Source organism: Erithacus rubecula (assembly GCF_903797595.1).
Source record: "Erithacus rubecula genome assembly, chromosome: 2".
In the NCBI taxonomy this organism is placed as follows: Eukaryota; Metazoa; Chordata; class Aves; order Passeriformes; family Muscicapidae; genus Erithacus; species Erithacus rubecula.
This window is the reverse complement of record NC_136685.1, coordinates 89444729-89471016: the sequence shown is the minus strand read 5'-3', so window position 1 is coordinate 89471016 and position 26288 is coordinate 89444729. Positions and strand designations below refer to the sequence as shown.

Sequence of the window (26288 nt, the reverse complement as noted above, 5' to 3'; positions counted from 1 at the left end):
CAGAGACAGAATGTAAATAGGCCATAGGAGCCACTTGATGCCACTCAGTGGAAAATGGAGAGCTACTTGAAGAAAAGCACAGATCTAAAACACTCCCCCACATGCTGTCCTGCACAGACACCAAGCAAGACAGTGCTGTATCTTCAGCTTAAAGCACAGCTCACACTGAGAGCCCTGTTAGGGACACCGAGACCTGAGGGGGCAAAGAGCTCTTCCAAATTCCAGAAAAAGACAGGGAGCCTGTGGGAGGGTGCACAGCTCTCCTCCAGGATGCTCAGTGGCTCAGCATGACAGTGATTTCTCACTGCTGCTGGGTGGTGTCACACAGTGACACACATCAGCTGGGCTGCTATGACCACCAGGTCAAGTGCCCCAGTTTGGTGACACTGAATGAGACTAAAATATCTCAGCTCCCCACAAATTGGGTCTCAGGCCAAGCAGCACAGTGCAGAGCCACATATGTGTGTCCCAGTGGTGATACATCAGAGCTGATTGCAGAATGAAACAGCGAAAAAACAGCAAGTTAAAAATCAGGGTTCAAACATGGAAAATAAAGCAAGCCAAAAAAACCCCCACAAAAGTAACAAAATACTTGGAATACATTTTTGTAGTAACACTTTCAGAATTCTGTGATCTGTTTCACTGAACCACTTGAGATAATCTTATATCATTATGCTCCACTGTGACACAGGCTACTGACATGCTATTTATATTATTGCCTTCTACTTAATTTTGTCAAATTTTGGACATGTCACCTAAAGATTTGAAACCCATTGGATTAATGCCACTAGAAATATTTGAATATGCCCTCCAAACTGCCTGCAAGTGAAAGAATTTATCTGAATAGATGAACAATATATTGTCAATTATATAGATGTGTTCATGTGCCTCAGTGCTAACCTCAGTACCCAGAAATATATTTCGTTGTACTGAAATCATGACACATTCAATATGAGAAGATTTCTTTTTATCTTTCACAAGATATTAATAGTTTTGGTTGGGTTGGGATTTTTGGTATAGTTTTGCTTGGGTTTTCTTCTGTCATGTTGACAGAAGTGTTGAAGTGTTTCCTCTTGAAAACAAGAAAAGAGATGTTTGACAATGTCCTGATATTCATAAGGCAGTCAAGGCTGTAGTGCAGTTTTCCTTTTTTTGTGAAAAGCTACTATAATCTTTCTTCAAATAAAAAAAATATTCCTCTCCGTCCAAAAAAAATTAAATAATTCCAAAGTTTTGAAAAAATAAAGTAATTTCTTAAGACAGAGAAGCAGTCAGTCTTTTTGGAATACAGTTCATGTATTTTCTTGAACATGCATTTCAAGGGCTTTTCATCTTTCCATTCCTTGCACGCACCAGGAGTGACCAGTCTATTATGTTTTCCTTAAGGCTCCTCTTGCTGATGGAAACCCCAGCTGAAATTTCTACAGGCTCCAAATAACAACTTAGACTCTGATTAACAAAGGGAACGTTCCCTCACTCTGGTTTATGGGAACAGAGCACATGGTCTCCAGGAAAAAAAATAAAAAATGAAAGTTAAAATCTGGATAACTAAAAGAATTTCTAATCTGACAGCCTGTGCTACAGTCAATGACACCATTACTTTCCTGAATCCCATGTTCAGCTATTGGATCCCTTTTGCTGCAGCTTTGAGTAACACCCTGTTCTTCACCTCCTGAAAGTTCTTTCAGGGCTTCTTTTTAATCTTACTTGAAGTGGCACCAGAAAGCAGCAAGTTTCCTGTGAGCCAAAAATTATAGCCATTTCAGAAATTTTTCCCCACACACCAATGCATATGTTAACACAACCATAGGATTATGTGGCCTTGTAAACTTACGGTTTTTTTCTCTGACATGGTAATTCTGAGGAAAAAAAATGTTTGAAAGTTTTGAAATATATAGGAATTTAAGGGACCTTTGTGGGCCCAAACTGACACACATTTATGGATTATCATGTGGGCCTTCAGAGTGCTAAAATAATTATCATTTTTTTATTGAAAAAAGTACATTCTGATGTAATTGCAAATCACAGCTTCACTGCCCACCATTACGCTCTAAGTTTGACTATAATGCTAAGTGGAATTAGGCAATTTTCACTGTAAGTATTGTTTAAGGAAAAAAAGTCTTAAAAGTGAATAAATTATTACCAGTGTGATGATTTTTTCAAAATGTGCTGCATCTAGGCACAAAGTAGACTGAAGCATCATTCTATCTGCTGCACTGTGCCTCACCATGGCACCAAGAAAAAACCAAGAAAACCAGAACTAAGACCAACATACTTAGACCCATAATATTCTATTATGACCAACCTGACCACCTCTTTTACAGCTTATACAGCATTACAGATCTTAACTCCTCGTGTTTCTCCTTTGTTTGTGACACCCAGCTTCCCTAAACTTCAAGGAGGGTTCTCCAGACAAAACCTACCACAAAAGTATCAGTGGCCCTTAGTTTCCACTCTGTAGTTATGACTTGCCTAAAAGAGTAATAAGCAAACCAAGAAATCATGAAGAAAATGTACTCTTTTGTTAGGGTGCAAAAAGTTCTGCATACTTCCTCAAATTTAATAGGGAATCCTAGCTTTTAGGACAAATTCTATCAGCTCCACTGAAAATGGCAGTGTCAGTTTCCTTCAGATAATTTCATATTTATATACACCAATGACAGAAAATTTCCACAATGCTAAGCTCAATCAATTAATACCTTACCTATTTTTCAAGAGTTTTATTCAATTGGCCAATTATGTGCTGCAAAGAAAACAAATGGACCCTTTTGAAATATCCTTCAAGTCACCGGCCAAAAACCGAGTATTTTAGTTCACCCTAAGATTATAATAATAACAACTTCATTCAGAATATAGTCCCATGGGAATGTTAACCTCCCAGTTATGATGGAGACAGCCATCTAACTCTGTTCTCCTGAGCAATGTCTGGGCAAGTACAAATCCCATTGTCCTCTTTAGGTCAATAACATATTGCAGTTCAAATACAAGTCTTAGGCATGTTGCTCAGAGCAACTAGAAAACATTTCTGATGCTTTGAAATAATGGATTTACAGTAGGATTTTAAATTAAGTAAAGAACATCTTTCAAGTGAATCATAAAAGGCTATCAGCTATAGAACAATATAATTCAAGGACATTCTGTAGAAAGAGAAAGTGTTTCCAGGTAGAATTAAAACAGCACATAATGTAGGAAAAAAAATATGATATCAAATGGTCTACAAATAGAAAAGTCTACAGAAATTTATAATGGGAGTAATGACAAATGTACTCAGTGTTCTAGTTAGAGCCAAGTGGGCCATTTCACATAATGTTTTACAGTAAATATAACCAGGCCTTTATACACTATCATTTTTATTCCCTGCCATACACATACCCTTCAGGAAAGAAAGTCTAAAACACCCAGTTCTTGACTTGGAAACAGCATACATTTTTTATTTCATGTTAGTTGTTATCTGACCAGAATCACAAATTCTGAAGACAAAATGAAAATAAGAAAAAGAATACAGGAAAAAAATGGAAAGGCAGAAGTCAAGACTCATACAAAGATATTTGGAAGCTACACAAATGTAAAAGTCAAAAGAAATTTAATTTTCTATTTTACAGCTCAGTTCTATAATTTACAAGAAGCTTTGGCAAGTTTGCAAGCAGTCTAAAAATGAAGGCTGCCTGAGTAGCTTAGTATCTTCAACAACAACTAAATTTACTCCCATTTTACCCACATCATTTACAAACACATCAAACAGTTCCAACACTTTAGAGGTCCCTGTTGGATCTCACCAACCTGAAAAACTTCTATCAGTGACAAGACCCATTACTGCCATCAAGGCAAAACTTCAGGCACATCTGCAAGTTACCCAACCTGAGAACACTTGGACTCACAGCAGCCATGGGCTCTGACAAGGCTCTGGAGGAGCCCACAGCATGTGAGTGTCTACTAAAAACAGTTCCTGATCCTGACCTCCACACCCACTGACTCAGATCAATCTGCTTTCTCAGCACACACGGCATATACTTACTCAAATCTAGAAGTGAACTAACACCTATGACATCTCTTCAAGAAAACAGTTGGCACAGTGAACTGGCCCAGACTTTGTTTTAGCTTAGCATATCAAAATTATTTGAAACTAATTCAGCTTAGTGGAACCAAAAATTGGACATGTTATCTACAGGTTGTGCTAAAACTTCTCCTGACATTACAAAAAACACATGGGTAAGTGTGTACTGACAGTCACAGAAGTAGGATCCAGAAGATCCTACAGAATACAGACATTTCAATGGCAGAGAGCTCTGGAATATTTTGAAAGTAAGGGATTCACACAAAACTTATATCACTTCACAGGGTAAAGCATTTTAAACAAACCCAGCTAAAAAGATACATTCAGATTAAAATACTTTGTTAGTGCTTGCACTTTGTAACCTTTAAGAAAAAGAAAAAAATCCCTACCAAAATGATACCTCACTTAATTTTTAATAGTATAAGAAGAGAAAAAAAAACAGTAGGCAGAGACATACATCATGAATTTCACTGTTCCACCCTCTGTCTCTACACTGCCATATTAACCAAAATGAGGACAGGCCCCCATCACATGAATGATGAAGGATAAAACTGGGAGAGAGACACCACAAGAGAGATACATCTGTCCCGAAACCAAGAAAAAAATGCAGAGTAAATATCACTGTGCAAAACATTATAAGACAAAGAGTTATGAAAAAAAAAAAATCTTACCTGCAACATAGTCACCAAATCCAATGGTAGTTAAAGTGATAACCACAAAGTAAATTGCATCTAATGTGTTCCAGCCTTCTATGTGCTTGAATATAACTGCAGGAAGAGCAACAAACAGCACGCAGCCAAAGAGAATGAATATTATTGTGGAAATGATGCGAATCTTTGTCTGACTCACATTCCATTTCTGGAAAGGGAAAAGGAAAGAGAGGAAACCCATTGTTAATAAAACTGCACCAGTGCACATCAGCACCCATCACCCCCCAGTGTGCACTACATAGCTCTAGAGGACACTGCAGGATAATTCTCAAACAAATGGGAAAATTCAAGCAGGAGTTTATTCTGCAAATGGTTTCAAAACAAACATGACTATCCTAGGAAACATTTGCCAGTAGTAAATGCAGAGCAAGGCTGGACTTTTTACAGGTGAGCAGGAATTATAGCATTCACTAATATTAACAGGTGATTATATAACAGTTTTGAGGGCAGTCTAGATATTCAAATGAGTTACAAGTAGTGCAGGCACCTGCAATTTCTCTAATTTTGTACATCCACAAATAAACAACAAAATAAGGTGAATTTTAACCACACAGTTCTCTGCAATCAAATAATCAGCTAAACAAAATCCTACAAAACAGAGCTGGAAGGGATGTAAGAGAGCCAAAAGACAAAACAACCCACCTAAGCCACTGCAAATACAATACTGGCCAGCCAACATGTGATTATGTTTTTGTCATCTGATAATTTTCATAGTGCTTGACCTACATCTCAACTCCTTCTGTTTAAGTGTACTGTTTATGGTCTTATCCAAGACAAAAAGAAATTGCAAATTTTCTCTTTCCAGCAAACAATCACAGGTCTTCTCTTTCAGTTACATGTTCTTTAAGCTAAGTAAATTTATTTCCTTTTCTTCCCCTTCCTATTTTTCTTGCAATTCCTTGGCACCAGCAAACTGACCCATATTTCATTAACAAAAGTCGACATTAAAAATTAGCACAAAATGGAATTAGTCTCTCTTATGCTTTGCCTATTTCCAGTTTTACCTATTTTCCATGATATGGCATAAACCCATGTTAGCATGCTGATCTCTAGAGTCCACAGAGCATTTCCAGAAAATTGAACCTAGACAGCTGTTTCCTGACATGCAGCTTGAATATTTTTTTATTCCTTCATATATTACTTCAAATTTGTCCTACTTGAATTTAATCCTATCTAGTCAGACTGCTTTTCAAAAATTTTAAGATCATTTTGATGCTCCAAGTTTTTGTTGTCTCACTAGCTTGAGACCATCTGCAGATTTAATGAACCACATCATTTAGCTGTTGTGATGCTATTAAATTTTTTTCTAAACTGCACTAAAGCTAGAACAGACCCCTGCAAAATTCCATTTTGCGAGCCCAGCCAATTTGACATTTTCCATCCATCCAATACATGTCAGTTCAACCTAAAAAGAAGGGATTATACAAGAAAATTTCACAGAAATAGACTGAAAATGAAATCACGTTGTTCACAATGGCTGTTTTCTTGTTTTCAAGTTTCAGTGGGAACTGTGTTTACAGTCAGCATGACCAAGGTCAAGCTTTTGTAACCCAAATCAGAATAACAGCTTGTGTTATGGCAACATAAAAATACCTGCTCTGACCCATCAGCACCTCCCAGTTCTGCAGGCAGGCTAATAAACAGAATTAGGGCGTGTTCCAGACTGCAACATCTAGATCAGAGTTTTCACTTAAATATTGTCAAAAGAGGGGATGGTACTGCTTTTTGTGTTGGGGCATTCTTGTAGGGATAAATCCATCAGAAAAAATATAAAGGAAAATCTTTATGAGCAAAAGAAAGGCACAAATTTATCTCAGAACTTCTATGCCTTTAAGAAAAGAATAACAGTTATGAAAACCCAAAAATTACAAGATGTTCTTATGGAATGTTCTTGCCTTTTTCAGACAAATCTCAGTGGAAATCTATGTTATTCACCAGTACCTGGTCTGGACATGAATTGAAGTTTCAGAGCTGAAAATGGATGCCTTTTCTTAAAAAGCTTTCAAGCTTGTGTTTGCCTATTGCATAAGACTACTTAGCACAGCCCCAGTTTGCTTTACATCAAAAACAAAGCCATGTCAGACCCCTTCTATAAAGAAAAGGTGTCCTGTATGCCAGGGTAGGGCTTGATGTGGAAAACCAGTCCTAACACTTTCAGTGCTGATGCAGACAGCTACAAAGTTGTTTACTAAGCATTCACTGCTTCAAAATTCTCAGTGAATACATTTCTTATCACAACCTATATAGAAACCTTTAAGGGTAAGCATCACAGCAAGCTTATGAGTAACAAGGGGAGAACAAAATCAAAATTCTTTGGGTCTATTCCTCTTCCCAACCATAATCATGGTAGGGAATGTGTCTTCACCCAATTCTCACAGGTGCTCATTAGCAAGTTCAGACAAGTCTTTCTAACCTTTTCCTGTACACTTGATTGTAGCAATGAGCTATACCTTGTTTTTCAGGCTTTTCATTTCACTTGTCACATTCACAACAAGCAGTAAAAAACCCCAAAAACCAAAGAAGGCAATCAGCATACTCACAACAAAGGTATCTTCTACTTTGGCAATTCCTTTTCCAAAGATTGTCCCTAGTTGATCTCCAACACCAGCCAACAGAAAACCAAACAGAGGAATTCCCAGTAAGGCATAGATGATACAGAATATCTTTCCACCTTGTGTGCGTGGGGAGATGTTTCCAAAGCCTAAATTACGAACAACTTGAGATGTTTAAGAGGTTACACATAATACATGATAAGTTTTAAAAGAACTGCAGGAACAGAACAGTTAAAAACAGGCTAACCAGGTTAAACATATGACACAGCAAATACTGGAAGAAATTAAATGAAAATGTAGGTCATACAATCCTCACTGAGATACTCTCTTATTATCTACTACATTTAGTTAATAGCAATTGGTTGATCTATGGCTTCCAGTGTCTGTCATTGAGCTTTTAACAGGCTGCAGCACCTATAAACAACACACAGTTTTCCTTCACATGGCCAAATTTCAAAGTGAAGCAGCTTAAAAAAAAAACCTAAACCATTTGGATGAGCAAAACAGGGATTTCTACCATAAATGGGACTACCTAGATTCTTCATTATTAAAGGCTTTGGTTCCTTTGAACCAAAAGCTTGGAGTTCATGGCTCTGTCTGTCTATTTGAAAGTGGAAAACAATTTTTTTTCATAGGTTTATGTAAAAGAGCACCCCAAATTTCTCTGATGGCTCAGCTGCTGCTGGTCCATTTAGAACAGAGAAAGTGGAATAAAAAAAGAACAGGGCCCAGCACTGTGGGATTCCCTCAAGTACATCTCCCAGGATCAGTATTTAATGAGTTGGACAAGGTCACACAGACAGAACCCTACAGAAAAGTTTCATGAGCTTAATCCTGAGTTTTAATTCAAACATTTCACTCCTTCAAAGGATCACTCATGTTTTGAGGGAGCAATAGCAGTAATACCCCAGAGTTTCTGACACTTTTTCACTTTTTAGCAGAACAACATGCCCTTACAAGGAGACAAAAGGGAAAACTTATCATAAAAATGCTTGTCTTTAGAAATTAGACAAAAGCTTCTTTTAACATTATCTTCTTTTTAGAAAAATAACTGGCAAATAAAAAGCAAAGTGGTTTAGCATGTAATTCAGAGATTTGTCAAAGTGTCTTAAATTTTTCATAAGAGAAACAACATATGCACACATTCTCTAAACAAAATCTAGTTTTTCTGAAAAAAATGTTTTTTTTTTTTAAGTGGCTTAGTATTTTTTCACAATGTTCCTATTGTTCACAAAATTCCTATGATATAGAGCACATTTAGTGAATGTCCTAGTTATTTATCAGCACTTGTATTTAAATATCCTGAGTATGATGGTTTAACATATAGATTTTCCTTATGAATCCAATTATCTTAATTTGGGGTTCTGCTCTCATGCAGTTAAGCTACACCAAAGCTCTGTTGCTAAAACTGCTTTTTCTTTCCAGAACACACAAGACAAAGCTGTCCCTCACTTAACTTGAATGTCTAGTGTAAGGTGCCTCTGCCCATGGCAGGCAATTAAGAACTGGATGATCTTTAACATCCCTTCCAACCCAGGCCATTCTATGATTAATTAAAATAAAAATATATCATACTGGGAATATATTCTACTCCTAGATAATTCACTCTGAAATCAGTTTTCAGATTTCACTAATGTAAACAACAAATGCAATGTTGATAGAATTCAGTCAGAGAAAAGAAAGCTGATATAATCACAGGTTGCATAGTCTTACAATTCTGTAAATGTTCCCTGCACTAATATATGGAAGAAAAAGCCTGACTCAGAAAACTGGGAAAAAGTCACTGCAACTTTAGACCAACCCAATATGCTTCCCTAAACTAGAGTCAGGGCTAACATCATAATTCAGGAAATCTCAGCTCCACTGAGTTCACTCTGTCCCTTCATGCACCAAGGAGCAAAGATTCAAGTTTTAATATAAAATTAACTCATCACTAATCAAAAAGGGACAAACAGATTGAAGCTACTCTTTTTTTATAACCATGCCTGGTTATGCACCAATAGAAGCTTGAATTGTTCCAGGTTATAATTCCTGTGAGGTCTTAAGACAATTCAGAATCAGGGGTCTGGATATACCAGATTTAGAAACTCATGCTAGGGGATTTGGCAGTCACTTTTTATTTACTTCTCTACAAAATCAGTATCTCGCAACGGTGACAAAACACCAGCCCAGTGGAGCACATGCCAAGCAGGCAGTTTTGCTTGGCTGGTCCCATAAAGCAAGCAGACACTCTGTGAGCATCCCAGAGCTCTTACAGAGGCTGTGGCTCTGCAGCATGCTTCTCATCTGCTGCTGACTGGAATGAGGACACCAAGTTCACACTCAGCTACCTAAATCAGACTCACATCTTCCTTGAAGGAAGGATAGCAGCTCATTTTACACTCAAATGCTTGTTTTTCATCCTAAAAATTGTCAATTTTTTTTCCATAAACACAGAAAAGGTACTTATTAAATCACTTATTACTGGATAAAATAACACCTTACCAGGCAGCAGTTTATTTTGTCCAGAAGCTCACTGAACATAACACAAACCATGGGTAGGATACATTCTTTAGTGACCTGATCTACCAAGGGGTTTCCATCACACATTAATCACATTTCCTACTGTGTCATGTTTTATAACAGTCTGCTGCTGTACACCACAGCCTACTTTGGGAGTTACACAAGTTGTCCTTAAATCCTACTCTCAGCTTCTCCAGTGAAAACTTAATCCATTATTTATACAACGGTAGAGGAAACATATTTATATTTCATATGGTTGATGTAATTCCCAAGAGATTTGTGTCAGAAAAAGTATTATTTCTTTCTTTTAATAATTATAGTAAAGACAAAAAAGAAGTGTTCTGTTGCTAGGTGAAAACCAAGGAAACCTTAATTTTGGGCACTGTGCTGGGAGAGGAGAACATTGTCATAGGAATGCCGCTGCATATTCCTGTGTACCACAGAGCTCCTGCGTGTGGGGGCAGGAATGTCTGGACCCACTGCAGTAGCTCCCTGGCATGTTTTCATTTCTGAGCTCCCCCCTCCACTCCAAGGGCAGCATAAAGCATAAAACCTGGCTGGTTGCTCCCAGAAAAACCTCAGGGAACCAGCCACGTGATAACATAGTCTGCTGTCTTTTCCCTGCCTCAGAACTCCTTGCTTGGATGGGATGGGGACAGGATTTCCACACTGCAGCTGCACAGGCAGCCTCAGAACCTTGCTTATTCTTGATATTTTCAATCCTGTGTAGCTCATTCCTTCCCCTGTTTTGAGGGGGAAGTTCCTAGAACTGATCCATTCCTCACTATGCTTGGGTTTGATTGTGGAAGTTAAGTTGCTCAGTTTAAACTTCTAAAATTATTGGAAAGCTTCCCTCATAGCTTTTAACCAATGCTATCTGCATGAACAGTACTAAATACAAAGTTCAACTTGCCAAACAAGATCTACTTCATCCAAAAGACTGTCAGTACCCTTTTCAGACTGCACTTCCCCACTCACTTTCATAGCCAGGAGGATGATTTTCCTCCTAATTTCACCAAAGCCCTTTCATGTTCTGCTAAACTCTTAGTGCACCTTTAATGGACAAAGCACTTGTCTCTGACAAGCAGCTGTGGACAAGAAATGCATTTTAGAAAGAGCTTCCAGTAACCCTTGAGTGAACTCTGATCCTGGGATTCTGCATGAATTAAGAATAAAAGCTGATTGTAAGTAGATTATAACTAATTGCCCCACTCAACAAAGTAACATATTCCAGGGTTTCAGCTCCAAACTCCTAGGTGTCTCTGAGATTCAAATCAGGTTCAAGTGGAATCTGTATCCCTTTGGGCAGCAATATAGGAAGAAGCAGGGATATGCAAAAGGAAAAACAAACAAAAAACCCAAAATGATATTTTGTTAGATTCTATACTTTCATATTGTCTTTTTTGACATATTCCTGGGAGAATGAAAATGTCTGTAACTTTTCCATGAGAGGCAGATTTGCTGTTAAACAGATATTAGTAACTTTAATAACCATCTATTACAGCTTTTGAGCAAAACAATGTTTGAATTTTCAAATTCTAGTTGAGTCTTCACCCCATCACAAATGATAGATTATATTGCAAATATGGAAAGGCTTGAAATGCTATAAATTTTCATACATTTGATATGACACTTTTGCTTAAATAGTAAGCATACTTTTATTCAAACCTTCATAAAAGGGAAGACTGAAAACTAATTTAATTTTTTTTTTCTGCTTTAACTAGAGAAAGATCCCTTTGCTTTCTAACTAACCAGTATCTTCAGAAAACTCTTAGATGTGTAGATAGACATTTTCCAAGTGGAGTTAGATATGTAGAGACTCCAAATGAGCATGTTTTTTACATAAAATTCCTAGACAAAGCAGGGTATCTACTGAAACTATCCAACTGCAATTAAGCATTTCTCATGCGAGACATTATAGGTGTTTTTGAGAATTCTAAGACTAGATTTTACTTGCTAAATTGCCTGGAAGAGAGTGCCACCACCTATGATTCATTGATTTCAAATAACTCAGGTGGGATTGAAAGTTCTGGGGAAGTTCTGAAACATTTTCTTCCTTTACAAGGAAATGTAAACTCAAATACAAGTAAATGCTTTCTCCATGTTTGTGACAAACCTCAGATTAAACAAGGCATCATCCATGAGGTGTCAAAAATAAATAAAGTGAAAATGATCCCAAATTAATGTTGTATGTTTTGAGGTATGAGAAACTACCCTCTGCAGAAACAAACCTCAGTAGGTTTGATATGCAGTCCATTGATGGAACAGCTCAATACTATGGGATAAAGGATTAGGTGAACAGGCACACAACTACACCAAAGTGGATTACAGAAAGTTGACACTGAGATCTCATAGAGAAAAGGCAGAGCTGCTGGCTGCTGGCTCCCAGGAGGATGGAGCCATGGGAAGCAGCTTCCATGGCACCAACCTCTGTGTGCCCTGGCAGTGGTGCTGCCCTGGCTCACATGCACCCTGAGCACCCAGCTCCATCACAGCCATTGCCCCCTGCAAAGGGCACACGTGGCTTTTGATGCTGAATGGCAAATTGATTTGAAGAGATCAAAAGATGCTTTTTCCAGGCCCTGGGGAGCTATTTGGTAAAATCTTTATAAAAGGTACCTCGGTGAATTTCTAGAATATAAAATGCTTTTTTGCCTTTGGATCACCACTTGGGCTCAGGAGATCAGCATTAAATACATCCATGCCCAGTAGTGCCAAAGCAGAGATATGCACTTAATCACAGATGAATAAGATATCCCTTCTAGCCTTAATAATGGTCTAGACATAATCATTAAACAAAAAAGCAATGTTTGTACCCATACTGACTATGAGTAAATCCCTGCATACACAACAGAAATAGCAAAACTTTCATGTTTGTGCTCATTGTGTGGAAAAAAGTCCACATTTTTTACACTGATCCCTTTTCATTTCCTTTTCTTAACTCTTTTCTACACTCCCAGTTTTACATGCTTGTGTAAATACCTGTGTTATATATTTGCATATTTACAAACACATACTCCATTAGGTTTTTATGGCTTTGGACAAGTATAAGGGCTTTTACAGTTCATGTGACCTGGCAAAATAGGTAGAAAATTCCTATTCCTCCTTTTACAGGCAGGTAACTGAAGCACAGAGGGAAGGCAAGCCCAGCATTATATCATTTAGATACAACAAATATATCCCACCAAATTGGTGGTTGGGGACTGTGCATTGCACTGACCCTTAATTAGTGAAAGGCTGTCACCTGAAGCCCTCAAAGACCCTCAGGCATGCTCAAGATAGAGACACACAGAGATAGATGTTGCCAATATCTACAAACTCTGGACTCCCCTCCTCTCAGGGCCAACACATGTGCATACATTCCTGACCATAAAGCAAGGGAATCTGAAGGTTGAACAAGTACAAGCATTACTTGAAAATCTAAACCCCAGATGAATTGAATACAAATACTCTTGCTTTGCAAGAAGAACATTTCTGTGCTATCTATACACATGAATTCTTTCACCCATGCACATACTGTGTGTTACAGCCCTCGCTCACAAGCTGTTGCCTGTGGATCCCATCAGGAGCAAGCAGATAGTGCTCCTCCTCCAAGTTAATTCATCAATTGCATGTACAGAAAATAATTTAACTTACAAATTTAAGAAACTCTTGCATGAATCTTCCTGATGGAAGAGCTCTGTGCAATAACAGAGGTGAGCCTCTCTCTGTTTTAGATCGTGGTCTGCTACAAAAATGAAAATCTCCACTCTACAGAAGTTTGGCATAATTTCTTCATAGAATTATTTAGGGTATGAAAGACTTTTGAGGACTGAGTCCAAACATTAACCTAACACTGCTAAGCCCACCATTAAACACTGTCCCTAGGTGCCACTTCTACACATCATTTATGTGCCGCCAGGGTTGATGACTCAACCATTCCACTCACCCACCCCAGCTTCTAGAAGCCAATTCTCACAGATTTAGTCTGATTTGGGAACCATGTTGCCACAAATTGCTTCTGTTTATTGCATGTTTGGTATTCTCTGGATTCCACACTACCAGGTTCTGACTTTTAGCACTAGCCCATAATTCTGTGTCATGAAACTGCAAACAGATTATTTAGAGGGATATGATGTTCTGTCTCAAAAAAAAAACCAACATTAAAAATAGTGATTTTTAATCTGTCTTACCAATACTTCTCTTATAACTAGGAATAATAACAGGAAAGCCTAGACTGACATTCATAAAGTGTGCAATATTCAAGAACTGACAAGACAGGAGTTGATCTTCTTTCAGTGGTTTCTTTTCATCTGTCTTCTGTGGGAGCACTAATCAAATCAATAAAACTTCTTGCAAAAGAACAGGCTATAAATATTCATAGAAATTAAGTTTCCTTCAAGTCAAAGTGCTGTACAGGAGAGGTGAAAGAGCATTCCAAGAAAGATCTGTGTATGGATATGGCAGTATTCAATAGTTCACACTGAGTTGCTAAGGCAGTTTCTAGAGGAACTGGGTAATTGTTAAAATACTCTTACAAGCTGAAACCTAAGTCAGATGGCTCTGCCTCCCAGCACAGATTCTGCATTTCATTCAGCTGTCACTTTGTCCAGTAAGGAATATCTACATCTCATCAATAGTAGAACTTCTGTGATTTTTTCAATTATTCCCTTGTTGTTTTTGTTGTTACTGCTGGCATTAATTTTACCTCTAATTCTTATATTAGCAAAATTGAATCAGCTCCAAAACCCAAAATCTCTCATTTGCTTCTTTCCTCTAAGTGAGATTGCTTCATGGGAGCAAGATGCCAGGCTAACACAGCTAGCAAAACCATGACGTACTTTAAAGTGAAATGTTTATCTTCCAACATTTCATGAAACTTTTTACACATATAAAATATGACAAAGCAACACTCATTCTGCAAAAAAATTCATCAGCAATATACTGATGTGTAGATTAAGTAATTGTTCCAGGTGATCCACAAAAAATTATAAAAATTTTGAGTTTTAAATGTAGTGACAAAAACAACTTAATGCTACAACTTTAATGGAAATCTGAAATAAGTTTTTTCTAGAGTTTGATGGCTTTCTTACAATAACTTTCCTTTTGCTCCCTAGAAGCAATGCAAGAAACAGGTTTGCATTTTTGTTTACAAATAAATCAATTCTCAGTGAGTGTTGGGTAACACAGGCTCTTGATGGCCTCTCCATCTGAGGGGAAAGGCAATCCATATGCTTTCCTGCAGAGTGGAAAATTACCCTGCCTGCACATGGTTTTACATGCCTTCCCTACAAGAAAAACCAAAACAAAAACAAAAACAAAAAAACTAAACAAAACAAATGGTGGCAAAAGTGCTTACAAATTAAAGCTATGCCACACCTCGAGTAACAAACTGTCAACTCACCTTGGTGTCAGTGAAGTCAGAGATTAAAACAAGAACTGCAAATCACAATCCTACACCCAGCAGATTTGGACCTCAGACCATGACAAGCTGATAGAAGTGGTTGAAATTAGCATAGGTATCCTGACCTACCAAGTAAGCTACAATCCACTTTCTGATTTTGAACTTTTTTTTCCACACACCCTGTTTCACTTCTAGAGGCCTTTCCCCAGCTCAGTGTTCAAAAATGAAATTATTTTGCCTCAAAGTTTTTTCTTCCTATATCTATTCTTCCTTGCAAGCTACACATACACAGCCCATGTGTCCAGGGAAATCCTGGCAAGAACAGCAGTCCAGGGAAGATGGGCAGCAATGATAGAAATACCTGTAGAAATATCTATATCAGGACAGAAAAAATCCTCATTTGCATATATTTAAATATAGACTTGCTTAACATTTCTAAGACAAATAGGAAGAAAGAATATATGTGTTCAAGAGAAAATATATACACACACATTATTTTCTGCATAATGTCAAATAGCTGGATATTTTATTTCTAATAAAAATGCTTCTCTATGCAGTCCTACCAGTACAGTATAAAACAAAAAAAAAGTTAAGGTTAAAAAATAAGGAATACTTCCAAGTTTCTAAAATAAAATGCCCTGATGGTTTTTTACTCATATTATTTTCTTTAAAAAGAAAATTAATATTTTGCCAGAGAGATTCACAAGATGCAGGAAGGTGGGAAGTAGTCTCCCATTTCTTATTATTCTCTTTTTTCCCCTCTCCAGTAATCTTCAGAATTGACACTAATTCATAATCTTACAAACAGAAAAAAATTAAGCACCACAGATAAACAACTTCCCCTGAATTTCCCCTTTGACTTCCAGCTACTTACATGTTACATGCTTGATTCAGCAAAGCAAAAAATAACATGTTTAACCTTTAAAATGTTTAAATTTATCTCTATTCAGGTAACATTTAAATAACTGAGCATGAGCATACTCATTTTTTCAGCACATACATCTGCAAAGATGAACAAGAACATAGTTTATCAAAGTAAATTCTTAGCAAATTTTTAACTGATTCTTCAACACTGCCATGATAGAAATCATTCTGTCACCAGCTTTTTCATTTCACAGAATTCTACACCATGTAACAAAAGATTTTTGATAAAATGTCATTATCCGAGCAATTCAAGAAAGTGCAATTAGAAGACTGCAGAAATATTCTGAGAACAAGAATTAATATCTACTTACACAATTTTCAGTTTTTAGTGACTTTAAACTATGCAGGTGTGTGGGATTTTCCTCTGCAGTGAGAGTGCTTCAAAATACAGAGGAAGATGAGCCCTTTTGCTCCTCACCAGCATCCTACCAGTGCATTTTTCACTGGGAGAAGGGTCCTGCCATGCCTGTCCATGTCCAATTAGCTACCACTCTAGACATTCTCACTTGGTTCTTTGGCAAATGGAGCAATCTAAAGATAGGGATCTACAGAAAAGAAATTTCTTATAGAAGTTTGCGGTTCTAAGCAGAAGTTCCTAACAGAGTAGTAATTGAACATAAAGTTATCTCTGTGCATGTTGTAAAGCCATTTAAATTATTATTGTTAGGCAGCGCAAAATAAATTCTAAATTTCGTGCTTTTAGTATGCTGAAATATTTTGTTTATATTCCCTGCTTGCTTTTGAAAAAAGCCAGTGTGATTTACAGTAGATTTACAGGAATTTCAGCACATAGCAATTGTGAGCAATTATTTCCTTCACACCTCTTTTTAAGTATATAGGCTACGATTTTTCTTTTACAAAGCAAGTGGAATCTTTTAGAAGTCTCTAATCACCTCACCTGCACATATGAAAATAATTCAGACTGCTATAGAATGCTTCATGAGACAGAGAAGGCTTTCAGCTAAAGATCTTATATTTATATAATCCTATATTTCAGCTCACAGGGGAAAGAAACACTGAAACAAAAATATTTTAAAACTGGCTGCATGTAAAGATACCTCTCAAGCATTATTCCACTTCTTTTTCTACCTTCCAAAGCCCTGAGCTGAAACACAAATAGCTAAGCTAGTGTGGACTGAACCATCTGCCTCTACAAACACAGCTCTGGGGCTTGCTTGGACCATGGGAAATGTACATATCCTCCTCTAGTCAGGTGTGGAATATGGTCTCAGACCAATCACACTCACTAAGAGTAAAATAAAAAAAAATATATAATATATATATATATCTTATATATATATATAAAGCAAAGGGAAAATCAAAAGGAAAACAACTTGAGCATTTGACCTCAGATGATCAGCTCACACATTTACTGTTTCTCACCCTCATGGCTGTGAGGAACAAGGTATCACCTGTCTCTTCTCTGATCTTCCCAAAAGATCCCCAGGTGTTCCCCCTAACTTTAGATCCCAGTGGAGACTCTCAGCTTTCTGTCTTGTTTAAATCTAAATCACTTGAGGGCATTTCATACCACACACAGTCTGACAGTCCACCTGAAAGCAAATGATCACCCAGGGAAGGTACCAGAGGCTAACAAAGTCCTGATTGCATTACCACTGCCAAACAGTAAAATGAAGGCAGAAAAGGAAAAGAAATGGCCTTTGAGCAGTGCATATTGATGTCGTTCAATATAAAAGTTTTAAGTTTAATGGATGAAGGTTTGATCTAGTTCCTACTTTGAATAAATAGCTTTGCCAATTTTAAATCACAAAAGCCTCCATTTACTTTTTTCTCTGTCTCTCCTTAAGTGTCAGTACATGTTCTGAAAGCCACAGCTCCTTTTTCATCAAAAGCACAATATCTCTTTGAACTGAGAGACACGTAAAACTTTTTCCTGAATATAAAATAATATTGTTTCTCTTCCACTAAAACATGAAAGCATATGGAGATATGGACAGCACAGCAATTATTCAAGCCAAGGACAATAAATCTTAATGACTTTTAAATAGAACTGTCCCTGCACTATGACACATTAATTAAAGTATACCCCATGCTCTTCTTCTGCTTTTTCAGGTGGATTAAAAGAGGGAGGTAAGAACAGTAATATTTTTATGCATATATTTTCCTATAAGAAGAGTAATATTACTATTAATAGCATTTCCAGAAGATACATATATTGATTTTAATTTTTCTATTGTTATTATCACACTCTGAAATGCATTGCAGAAAATAACATCTGCCAATCAGTTCCACTGGAAGTCACTACTATTCTATTACTGCCAGAATAAATGAATAATAGCTCAGGCTCATCCTTAATTATAGGGGAAGTTTCATTTTAGCTGCTGTGAATTCTGTATTAGGTCAGTTTGGGAAAAAAAAGAAAGAATTTAAAATTCCTCAAGACATATTTCAGAAAAAAAAAAATCTCTATAGAGAAAGATATCTGCACAAATTTTCTTTAAATGCATTTGTATTTTCACATAGAACGTATTAGCCAGAAAAAAAAATTAGATGTCATCTTCTCCCTCAAAATATTTCCATTTTTATTTAGGAAAATGTGATCCTGAAAATGACACCAACATAAGCAAGAATGTCTATCCTAAAGAGTTTCTAATAAATCTAATGCTACAAATCAGTTTCTTCAATTGTTTTGGCAAACAGCAACAGCTGATTTTGCAGTAAGAATTGCCAACAGAGAAAACAATGCTATATATACTTCCCCAATATAACTTGCTTTATACTCAGCTTGAACAAGGAAGTTCAAGTTGCAAGCTGGTGTCCAAACATGAAAACAAAATTGTCTCCTATTTTAAATAGAACTTCTAAATGGAATTAGGATGGAAAGATAATACTCAAAACATTTTGCAGCTCCAGCTGATTTTGCTTACAGGATCTTAATTTCCCCAAACATCCAGAATGGAGCCTAACTGGTATAACTGGGAAAACAGTTACTGTTCTAAAAATATCCCACCCAAAGCCTACATTAATTTGTTTACATTGCAATTGTCTGATTCAACTGGAGACTATTCATCAAGAGAATACCATATTCCTCAGATTAATAGAATTAATTTTGCAGCAAGGAATTAAGATATTAAACTGAAGCCTAATAATTTTTAGCTTGCTTTAACCAGAACTATTTTGGGGGGACCAGAAATATTTGTAAGAGCATTTTGTGTCAGTTTGGTGTATCTTGCAGTTTAATCTATCAACACAAAAGTGGGGAAGGGGGAGGAAAAAAAAGTTTGTTGTCATTTTGTTTTTTCAGTATGGGTCTGTGACTCTTTGTAGAAAAAGAGCCATCAAATGAATTATTTATGTTTACACACCAACAAAGTGAAAGTGGTTGGCCAGAGAAGCTGTGGATGCCTCATCCTTGGAAGTGTCCAAGGCCAGGCTGGATGGGGCTCTGAGCAACCAGGTCTAGTGGAAGGTGTCCCTGCCCATGGTGGTGATGTTAGAATCAGATGGTCTTTAAGGTCCAACCCAACCCAGGCCATTCTTTGAGTCTACAAATTATATGTATATTCATATTCCCAGAGTGGGATTCAACAGTATAAATCTCATTCCTTTCTTTAAGTGATCACATACAAACAAAACCAAAATATCTTGAGGCTCTCAGCTGGCTACCAACACATTAATCAAAACCCCACTGCATCCCAGGCACTTACATTAAAAGAATTTAAGAAGCAAATTTTTCTCCCCAAAATAAGATCAGAAAGCTGTCATGTGTTTCTGTGGTCCAACATACACTAGTTCAAATCAAAATGATGAATCCCTGGGACCTAAAGTTTTTCCATACTGTAGCCTCTAAAATTAATCTAAAGTAGTGTTTATGTATTCAGAATATAACAATAGAAATAAAAATAAAAATAATGAAAAAAAAAGGAGAATATCCCACACACTAAGAATTATAAGTTATGGCCATTATGAATGGCCATAGCAGTTCTTCCAGAAGGGACTACTGGTAAGTTGGGTTCCTTGGTAGCTGAAGCCTACAGCACTGCATACATTACAATTATGAACAATCAGACTGGAAGTACTTTTTCTAAACAATTCCACTTAAATTTAATTTATACTTAGTTCTATGATTTAGAAGGACCAATATAGATAAAAGGTTTTGAACCTAAATAAATCCTTAATGAAATACCTACAGATGGAACCTACTCTCAAAAGAAATACTGTTCTCAAATTCATCCTTCAGTAGAACAAAATGGGTAAAGATGCCTTCTAGAGGAAGGCACATAAGTAAAGCTGAATGATCCAAAGCTGCCTCTAATTGAAATTGTCATTATGAGAATAAGTAGATATAAGATTCACATACAGCCACACTCAGGAAATAGAAGATTAAAGAAATTCTATGTATTAGTATCATATTCCTTTCATGTCTTCAATTATACTAATGTAGCATCCACATGCAAAAATTAATTAGGTGCAACAGATGTGCCTCTCCTTGTTACTTGTGTCAAGAAAATTGCTCCAGAAATTAGCTCAAGCTAAATCAAAGTGTTCCAGAAATACAGCAACAGTAGCTCTTATGAATCCATATTGCTGCATTTATTCAAGCAAACAAGAAATGTCCTTCCAAAAAGATAGTAAGACTAAACTTTAAGCACTCTTGCCCTCAGTATTCACTTAGACAGATTACAAACACATGCAGACTATAATGAAAACAGACCAAATAACAACTGACTCTCCATAAAAAGAGCCAGTCTCCTATCTGTTGAAGTGAAAAAGAGGAATCAAATGTAAAAATTTTCAATGGTGCATAAAACCCTTCAGAAAACCACCAATATGTACTGGACACAGTTCTGGAAGGGAAATTACAATTTGCCTGTGCTGATGAGATGCTTCAGTCCAAGTACAAAATGTCAATCATGAAACACAAACCACCTTCCTTATCTTGAGAAGGCTTTGGCCAATTAAAATGCAAATCAACTACCAGAAAAATATAACAATTTTCAAAAAACATCTCTAGAAAAATAATCTGCCTTTGAGGTTAAATATATTTTCCGGCATGTATTGACAAAAAACGAGAAAGTTAAGATCATTTTAATTATATATTTATTTCTAAGTAGGCAATGCCTCTTCTAATTCAAGCAAAGAACACAGTGACCTGAAAATAAGTGCATGCAATGCTAGAGAGGGAGTAACTGGTTCAATATACCAAAATTATTTCCCTGCATATCTTTAAAAAGGCTACTGGATATGACTAAGCCACTTGATGCTACCTCCTCTATCTGAACAATAGCCTCCAGATGCTCATTTTCATATATCAGTAGAACTGAAGGGAAAAAATATATATCATAACTGTGATGTCTGCAGTGGAGAAATACAGGCTGGAATTGAGCTTTCCGTGCCCTCTTCAGCTGCAAACCCCATGGTGTGCCTCAGCTGAACCCTTCAACTCTGTGCTCATAAACGCTTGGTACACACCAGAGAGTCCTAATAAACATCCAGTGCACTGCCACTCTTCCCAACTGCTTCCCACTGTTAACCATCATTTTCATCCACTAAGAATCTACAAACTACCATGCAATTTAAACTAGGAAATGCAGGTTTCAACAAAAAAAAATATCCCCAAACCCCAAGTTCTCTAGTCAGTATCTAATCTTTGCACATGGCAGCATTTAGCCCACAAAAAAATTAATTTATTGCTTGGCATCAATATTCCTGGATGCAGGCTTGCCTGTAAGAATGGTGCAAGACTAGGAGAAACTTAATTTAATCCTAAGAAAATAATTTGAAGTTCTTTCTCTCTCAAGCTGGTTTGAGAACAAAAAGCTACACACTTCTTTAAGTGGCTAATGTTTTCCTCTTACTATCACTCACTTTTAGTCCTAACTCTCGAGCTGATTCAAGAGCAAATGCTGCAAAGTTAATGTCATCCATATTAAAAATACAGAGCTTAAAACTCAATCTACACCCTGGCCTTTGGACCACCATGTAATAAAATTGATAATATAAATTATAATGTAACTTCTACCCGTAAGAGCTCCCTGATGAACAAAATCAGCTATTCAAAATTTCCCCATGTTCTTTGTGACAAAAAGTAAGCCAGACACGCTGCTAACTCAATTCTTCTTTTTCAGGGAAGCCACATGAGTGCTGTCCTTCTGCCCTACTGCATTTCTAAGTTGGTACAAAGTCTACATCTGCTTACTCAGCATCAGATGTTACTCCCCACAACTGTTTCTGGCCTCAGCTACCAGGTACCCCTGTGTTGCTTGTTACCTTCTATAGCACGGGGGAGGAATTGCATCTTTTATAGAAGTGACATGAGATGTCCCAGCTGAGGAGTCTTGAAACCTCAGAACACGAAGAACAGAAAAAAAAGGCAGAAAATTCTTTTTCACCTACAGCTACTGAGTTAATTTTCTTTTATTTTCTCCCACACTTTTTTCATAACACCCCCTGCAGAGAAGTCTTGACAAACTCTTGAACCCCACAGAATTTAGCACAAATAAAACCTCTCTGACAAAAACCAAGATCTGGATCCAGAGGCCCTGACCACAGTATTAATCCTCAGCAAAGTTGCTAAAACAGTATCTTCTAGAAGATGAATATATTTAGCTTTTCTAACAGAGATTAGACTTGCACAAACTAGATCCTTGCTAGGCCTCCCAAAACTTTTGAAAAATCCCTGAGAGACGTTGCATAACACTACGCTGTTCTCAAAGGGACTGATTACATGCATCCAAGATCACTGCTGCTGTCACTCAAAACCACAAATCAGAAACTTGAGCTTACCTGTCAGCCAAGAGCTGCAGCAGGACAAAACTGCAGAGCATGAAGAGCTTGCACCCTCCCACCACTCAGGGCAGAGATGACCAAATTGTCACCACATCAGCACCACAAGTTCCAGGTCAGCACTGGTGCAGCCATTGGGCTGTGAAAACATCTGTCATCCCAGTTCAGGCTGGATCTTCAGATACCAGAGGTTTCAAATCAGTGTCTACTTATATACACAGCAGATGAGGGAATCATTTTTGTCTTTGCATCCCAGAGACAAATGCATTCAATAGATTTTATAAAGCAACTACCAAGGTGTATCAAGTGCAAGTAAACTAACACATAAAACATCATCCAGAACATGATCTTAGGCACAAAATGCATATAAGAGAGCTCTGATTTTTCACAGCAGTTCAGCCTCTCTCCTGTTTGCATCAATTTGAAGAGACATTTCTGTAGGAACAGAAGTTGTTAACATACACTTATTTGTCTGGAGGTGGCAACAGTAAGTGACTACTAAAAGGTAAAGCCATATACTTCTTGTAGAGGTGCCAACACATACATATATTTAAAAGACCTTGATGCAAACACATATGTGTAAACATATGTTCATACTTTAAATATGCATTAGTTGTGCCATCAGGGAATAAAGAATTTTACTGTACACAGATTGTGTCATACTGTTCTTCCTATGGCGTGGCTGAGCAATGTTATTGTAGCCAAATACCAGAAGTCTTCATGTTCTTACACACAAGAAGATATTTTTCTGAAGGCCTTTCACTGTTCCAGTTAAGGTATTTTAATTCCCTGTTAGCTCTGAGGAAGCTGAGGGAAGTGATGGGAACATCTGCAGCTGCCCTACAACACAGCTACCCTCTTAGAACAGATAAAGTCTTCAAAAGCTCTCAGTGCAGGAGTACCTTACTAGGTTGGACTTGAAACCTTTCTATATAAAAGGACAAAGATTGTCAAAGAATACTTTAGCAACATCAAAATAAAATCCTGAAAATCTGAAGTATAAACAACAGAAAACTAGAATGGCATAGATTTGAAGAAATTAAGAATATATATAGCCAAGAAACCTATAAGTAGTTGCAATAAAAGTGCATTTACTCTGGACCCTGGCAGTATTCCCAGATTGAAGGAAAAGTACTATTTTTTCTAGTACATTTGAATTAGTTTGTATTAATTTTACCAGAATGCATCACAGCAAGAACAAAATGTCATCACTACAGAAAGATTTGAGAAGCATATGTCTCTACCACAGATCAAAACAGAAGAGAGAAAAACTCTGGATTTAGGCATCTCTGAACTCATAAATACTGAATCCAGGTGTACATGTTGTCTTCCAGCCTCAAAATCAACCCTTTTCCACAGGAGTCCTCCAAGGCTGTGACTCACAGAGAACTCCCTCATGCCTCTCAAACCAGACATACACACAGATGTTTGTAGGCTCAGGACCCAGCATTTTAACCGCACCACATGTCACACAGACATTTTTTTTAAATTTCCATGGTTGGATATGATTATATCTGACTCATGTTTAGATTTACTAGCTGCATGTATCAATATCAAATGTTAAATCTGCTTTTCTCTGTGGCATGCTTCGATTATAATGCCTCTAGAAATTTCTTTGTGATTTAGTATTTAGCTATAGTGCCATATGCAGTGTTTTATGTGACAGATTTATTACTATGTGCTCATCACTGGACTAGCCCAAAAAGCAGGTGATAGAAGAGAAAATGAAGCATCTCCAAATGGTGGCCTGCCATCTCAGAGTCCCTTCCTCACTGAGATGCAGGCTGAAGCCTTCCCTGTTAAGGTTCTCTCAGTTCTGGTTATTTTTCCAGGTGAGTTCAGAGGGGAGGGGAAGATGGAAAAGAAGACAAGGTGGGTGTAGATGAACTAACACAAAAATGATGTTATCAAAAGATATCAAAAGATGGGAAAAGAAGGAAAGAGGCTGGAATAAGCAGCCAGCAGAGCTGGAGAACACTCACTTGGGCTTCCAGATAACTCAGAGTAACATCCCAGATTTGTATGTGTATCTTCTTTGCAATTTTTCCAGAAGCCATATGCCAGACAGAGGCATAATGTCCCCAGAGACAGAACACACTTTGCACTACTCTGTGTCCAATTGTCCCTTGTCAATGAAGCATTCACCATCCCAGCTGCTTTCTCAGCTTCCCTTGCTATGAATTCTTGGTGTTAGTTAATAAGCAGATCTCTGTGGGAGCATTTTCAAGGAGGGCTGCAGTTGAAGTTTCCATCATCTCTCTGTGTGACTACTTAGCAACATGCTGTTCTAGGAGGCATCTGGCAATCTTTCATGTCTTCCTACTGCTCTCAGTACTTCCTTCCTCTAGCCCATCATTAAACAGGTGCTTTAAGTAGATCACAAAAAATTATCTTTTGGAAAGGCTTGAACTCTCTGGATGAGGGTGAGAATGAAGCAGTTCAATTTTTACTTCCAGTGAATGAAGCATTTTACAACTGCAGGAGTGCATGGCCAGACAGGGGCAATGCTGTGACATACTTGCCACTCATCTGAAACCCAGCACAGCATTTGTCCTCAGCAAAGCCATGCTGCTCACTGCTGCAGGCATCTCAGCTGGCAGGGAACACACCATGCCAGGACTGACAGGCCACTTCCACAGTGGATAACTTCCTATATTCATATCCATGCACACACATTCAGATGTCTGTCAAACGTAGGGTTTACAGAGCACCACAGTGTAAAGCCTCCCACTCCCACCAACTCATGAGGGGTTGGTTTCTCTAAAAGTCAGATACAAAATTTCTCAATGCTAATGAGAGCTGAATATGGCTCTCATCATACCATCAACATACAAGTGCTAGTTCTAGGGGAAGATTAATTTCTTTTTCTCAGCATTTCTTTGATTCCTACTTCTAGTACCCTCTCAAGGCTGCAGAGAACAGGACAGGATTGTTCAGCCAGGTAGAGCCTGGAGAGGGGATTTCTCCAACATGATACCAAAGTATTACAAAATATGTTCTTTACTGACAAGTAATTTCAACTGCTCTGTTACCGATCATATCTGCAAATTAATTTATTCTTAATCTGATCTTTAATTTTCATCAAATTACAGAAAGGATGATTGCTTTTAATTGGTCTCCATTAGTCTCCTTACCACTCAGAGAAGTATTAGACAATTAATATATAAGGTTGGGGTGCTCTAAAAACAAATATAAAACATGGTGGGAGCAAAAAAATGAGTAGCACAGATGGGTCTTTACACTTCCACTGCCAGTTCTGTATTTGCTATTTTTATGATGATCCAGTAGCACGTCATTATGGAAATCTTATTCAAAAACGTGTGTTGTTCTCACTTAATTTTAATTTTTTTTTTTTTTTTTTTTTTTTTTTTTTTTTTTTTTTTTTTTATGTGAGAGTGGAGGCTTAAGCCTCTCAA

The 26288-nt window shown here is 37.3% G+C and overlaps 1 protein-coding gene across 4 annotated transcripts in view; it reads right to left on the bottom strand.

Annotated features, from left to right (window-relative positions):
* The window catches only part of KCNK2 (potassium two pore domain channel subfamily K member 2), a 103293-nt gene that overhangs the window by 19188 nt on the left and 57817 nt on the right, over positions 1 to 26288 (bottom strand). For all 4 annotated transcript variants that reach the window (XM_079298850.1, XM_079298852.1, XM_079298851.1 and 1 more), the window contains 2 exons: positions 7305 to 7465; positions 4726 to 4912 (listed from right to left, as the gene is read on the bottom strand). In XM_079298850.1, the coding sequence (XP_079154976.1) occupies positions 4726 to 4912; positions 7305 to 7465 (348 nt within the window). The remainder of the gene's footprint in view (positions 1 to 4725; positions 4913 to 7304; positions 7466 to 26288) is intronic.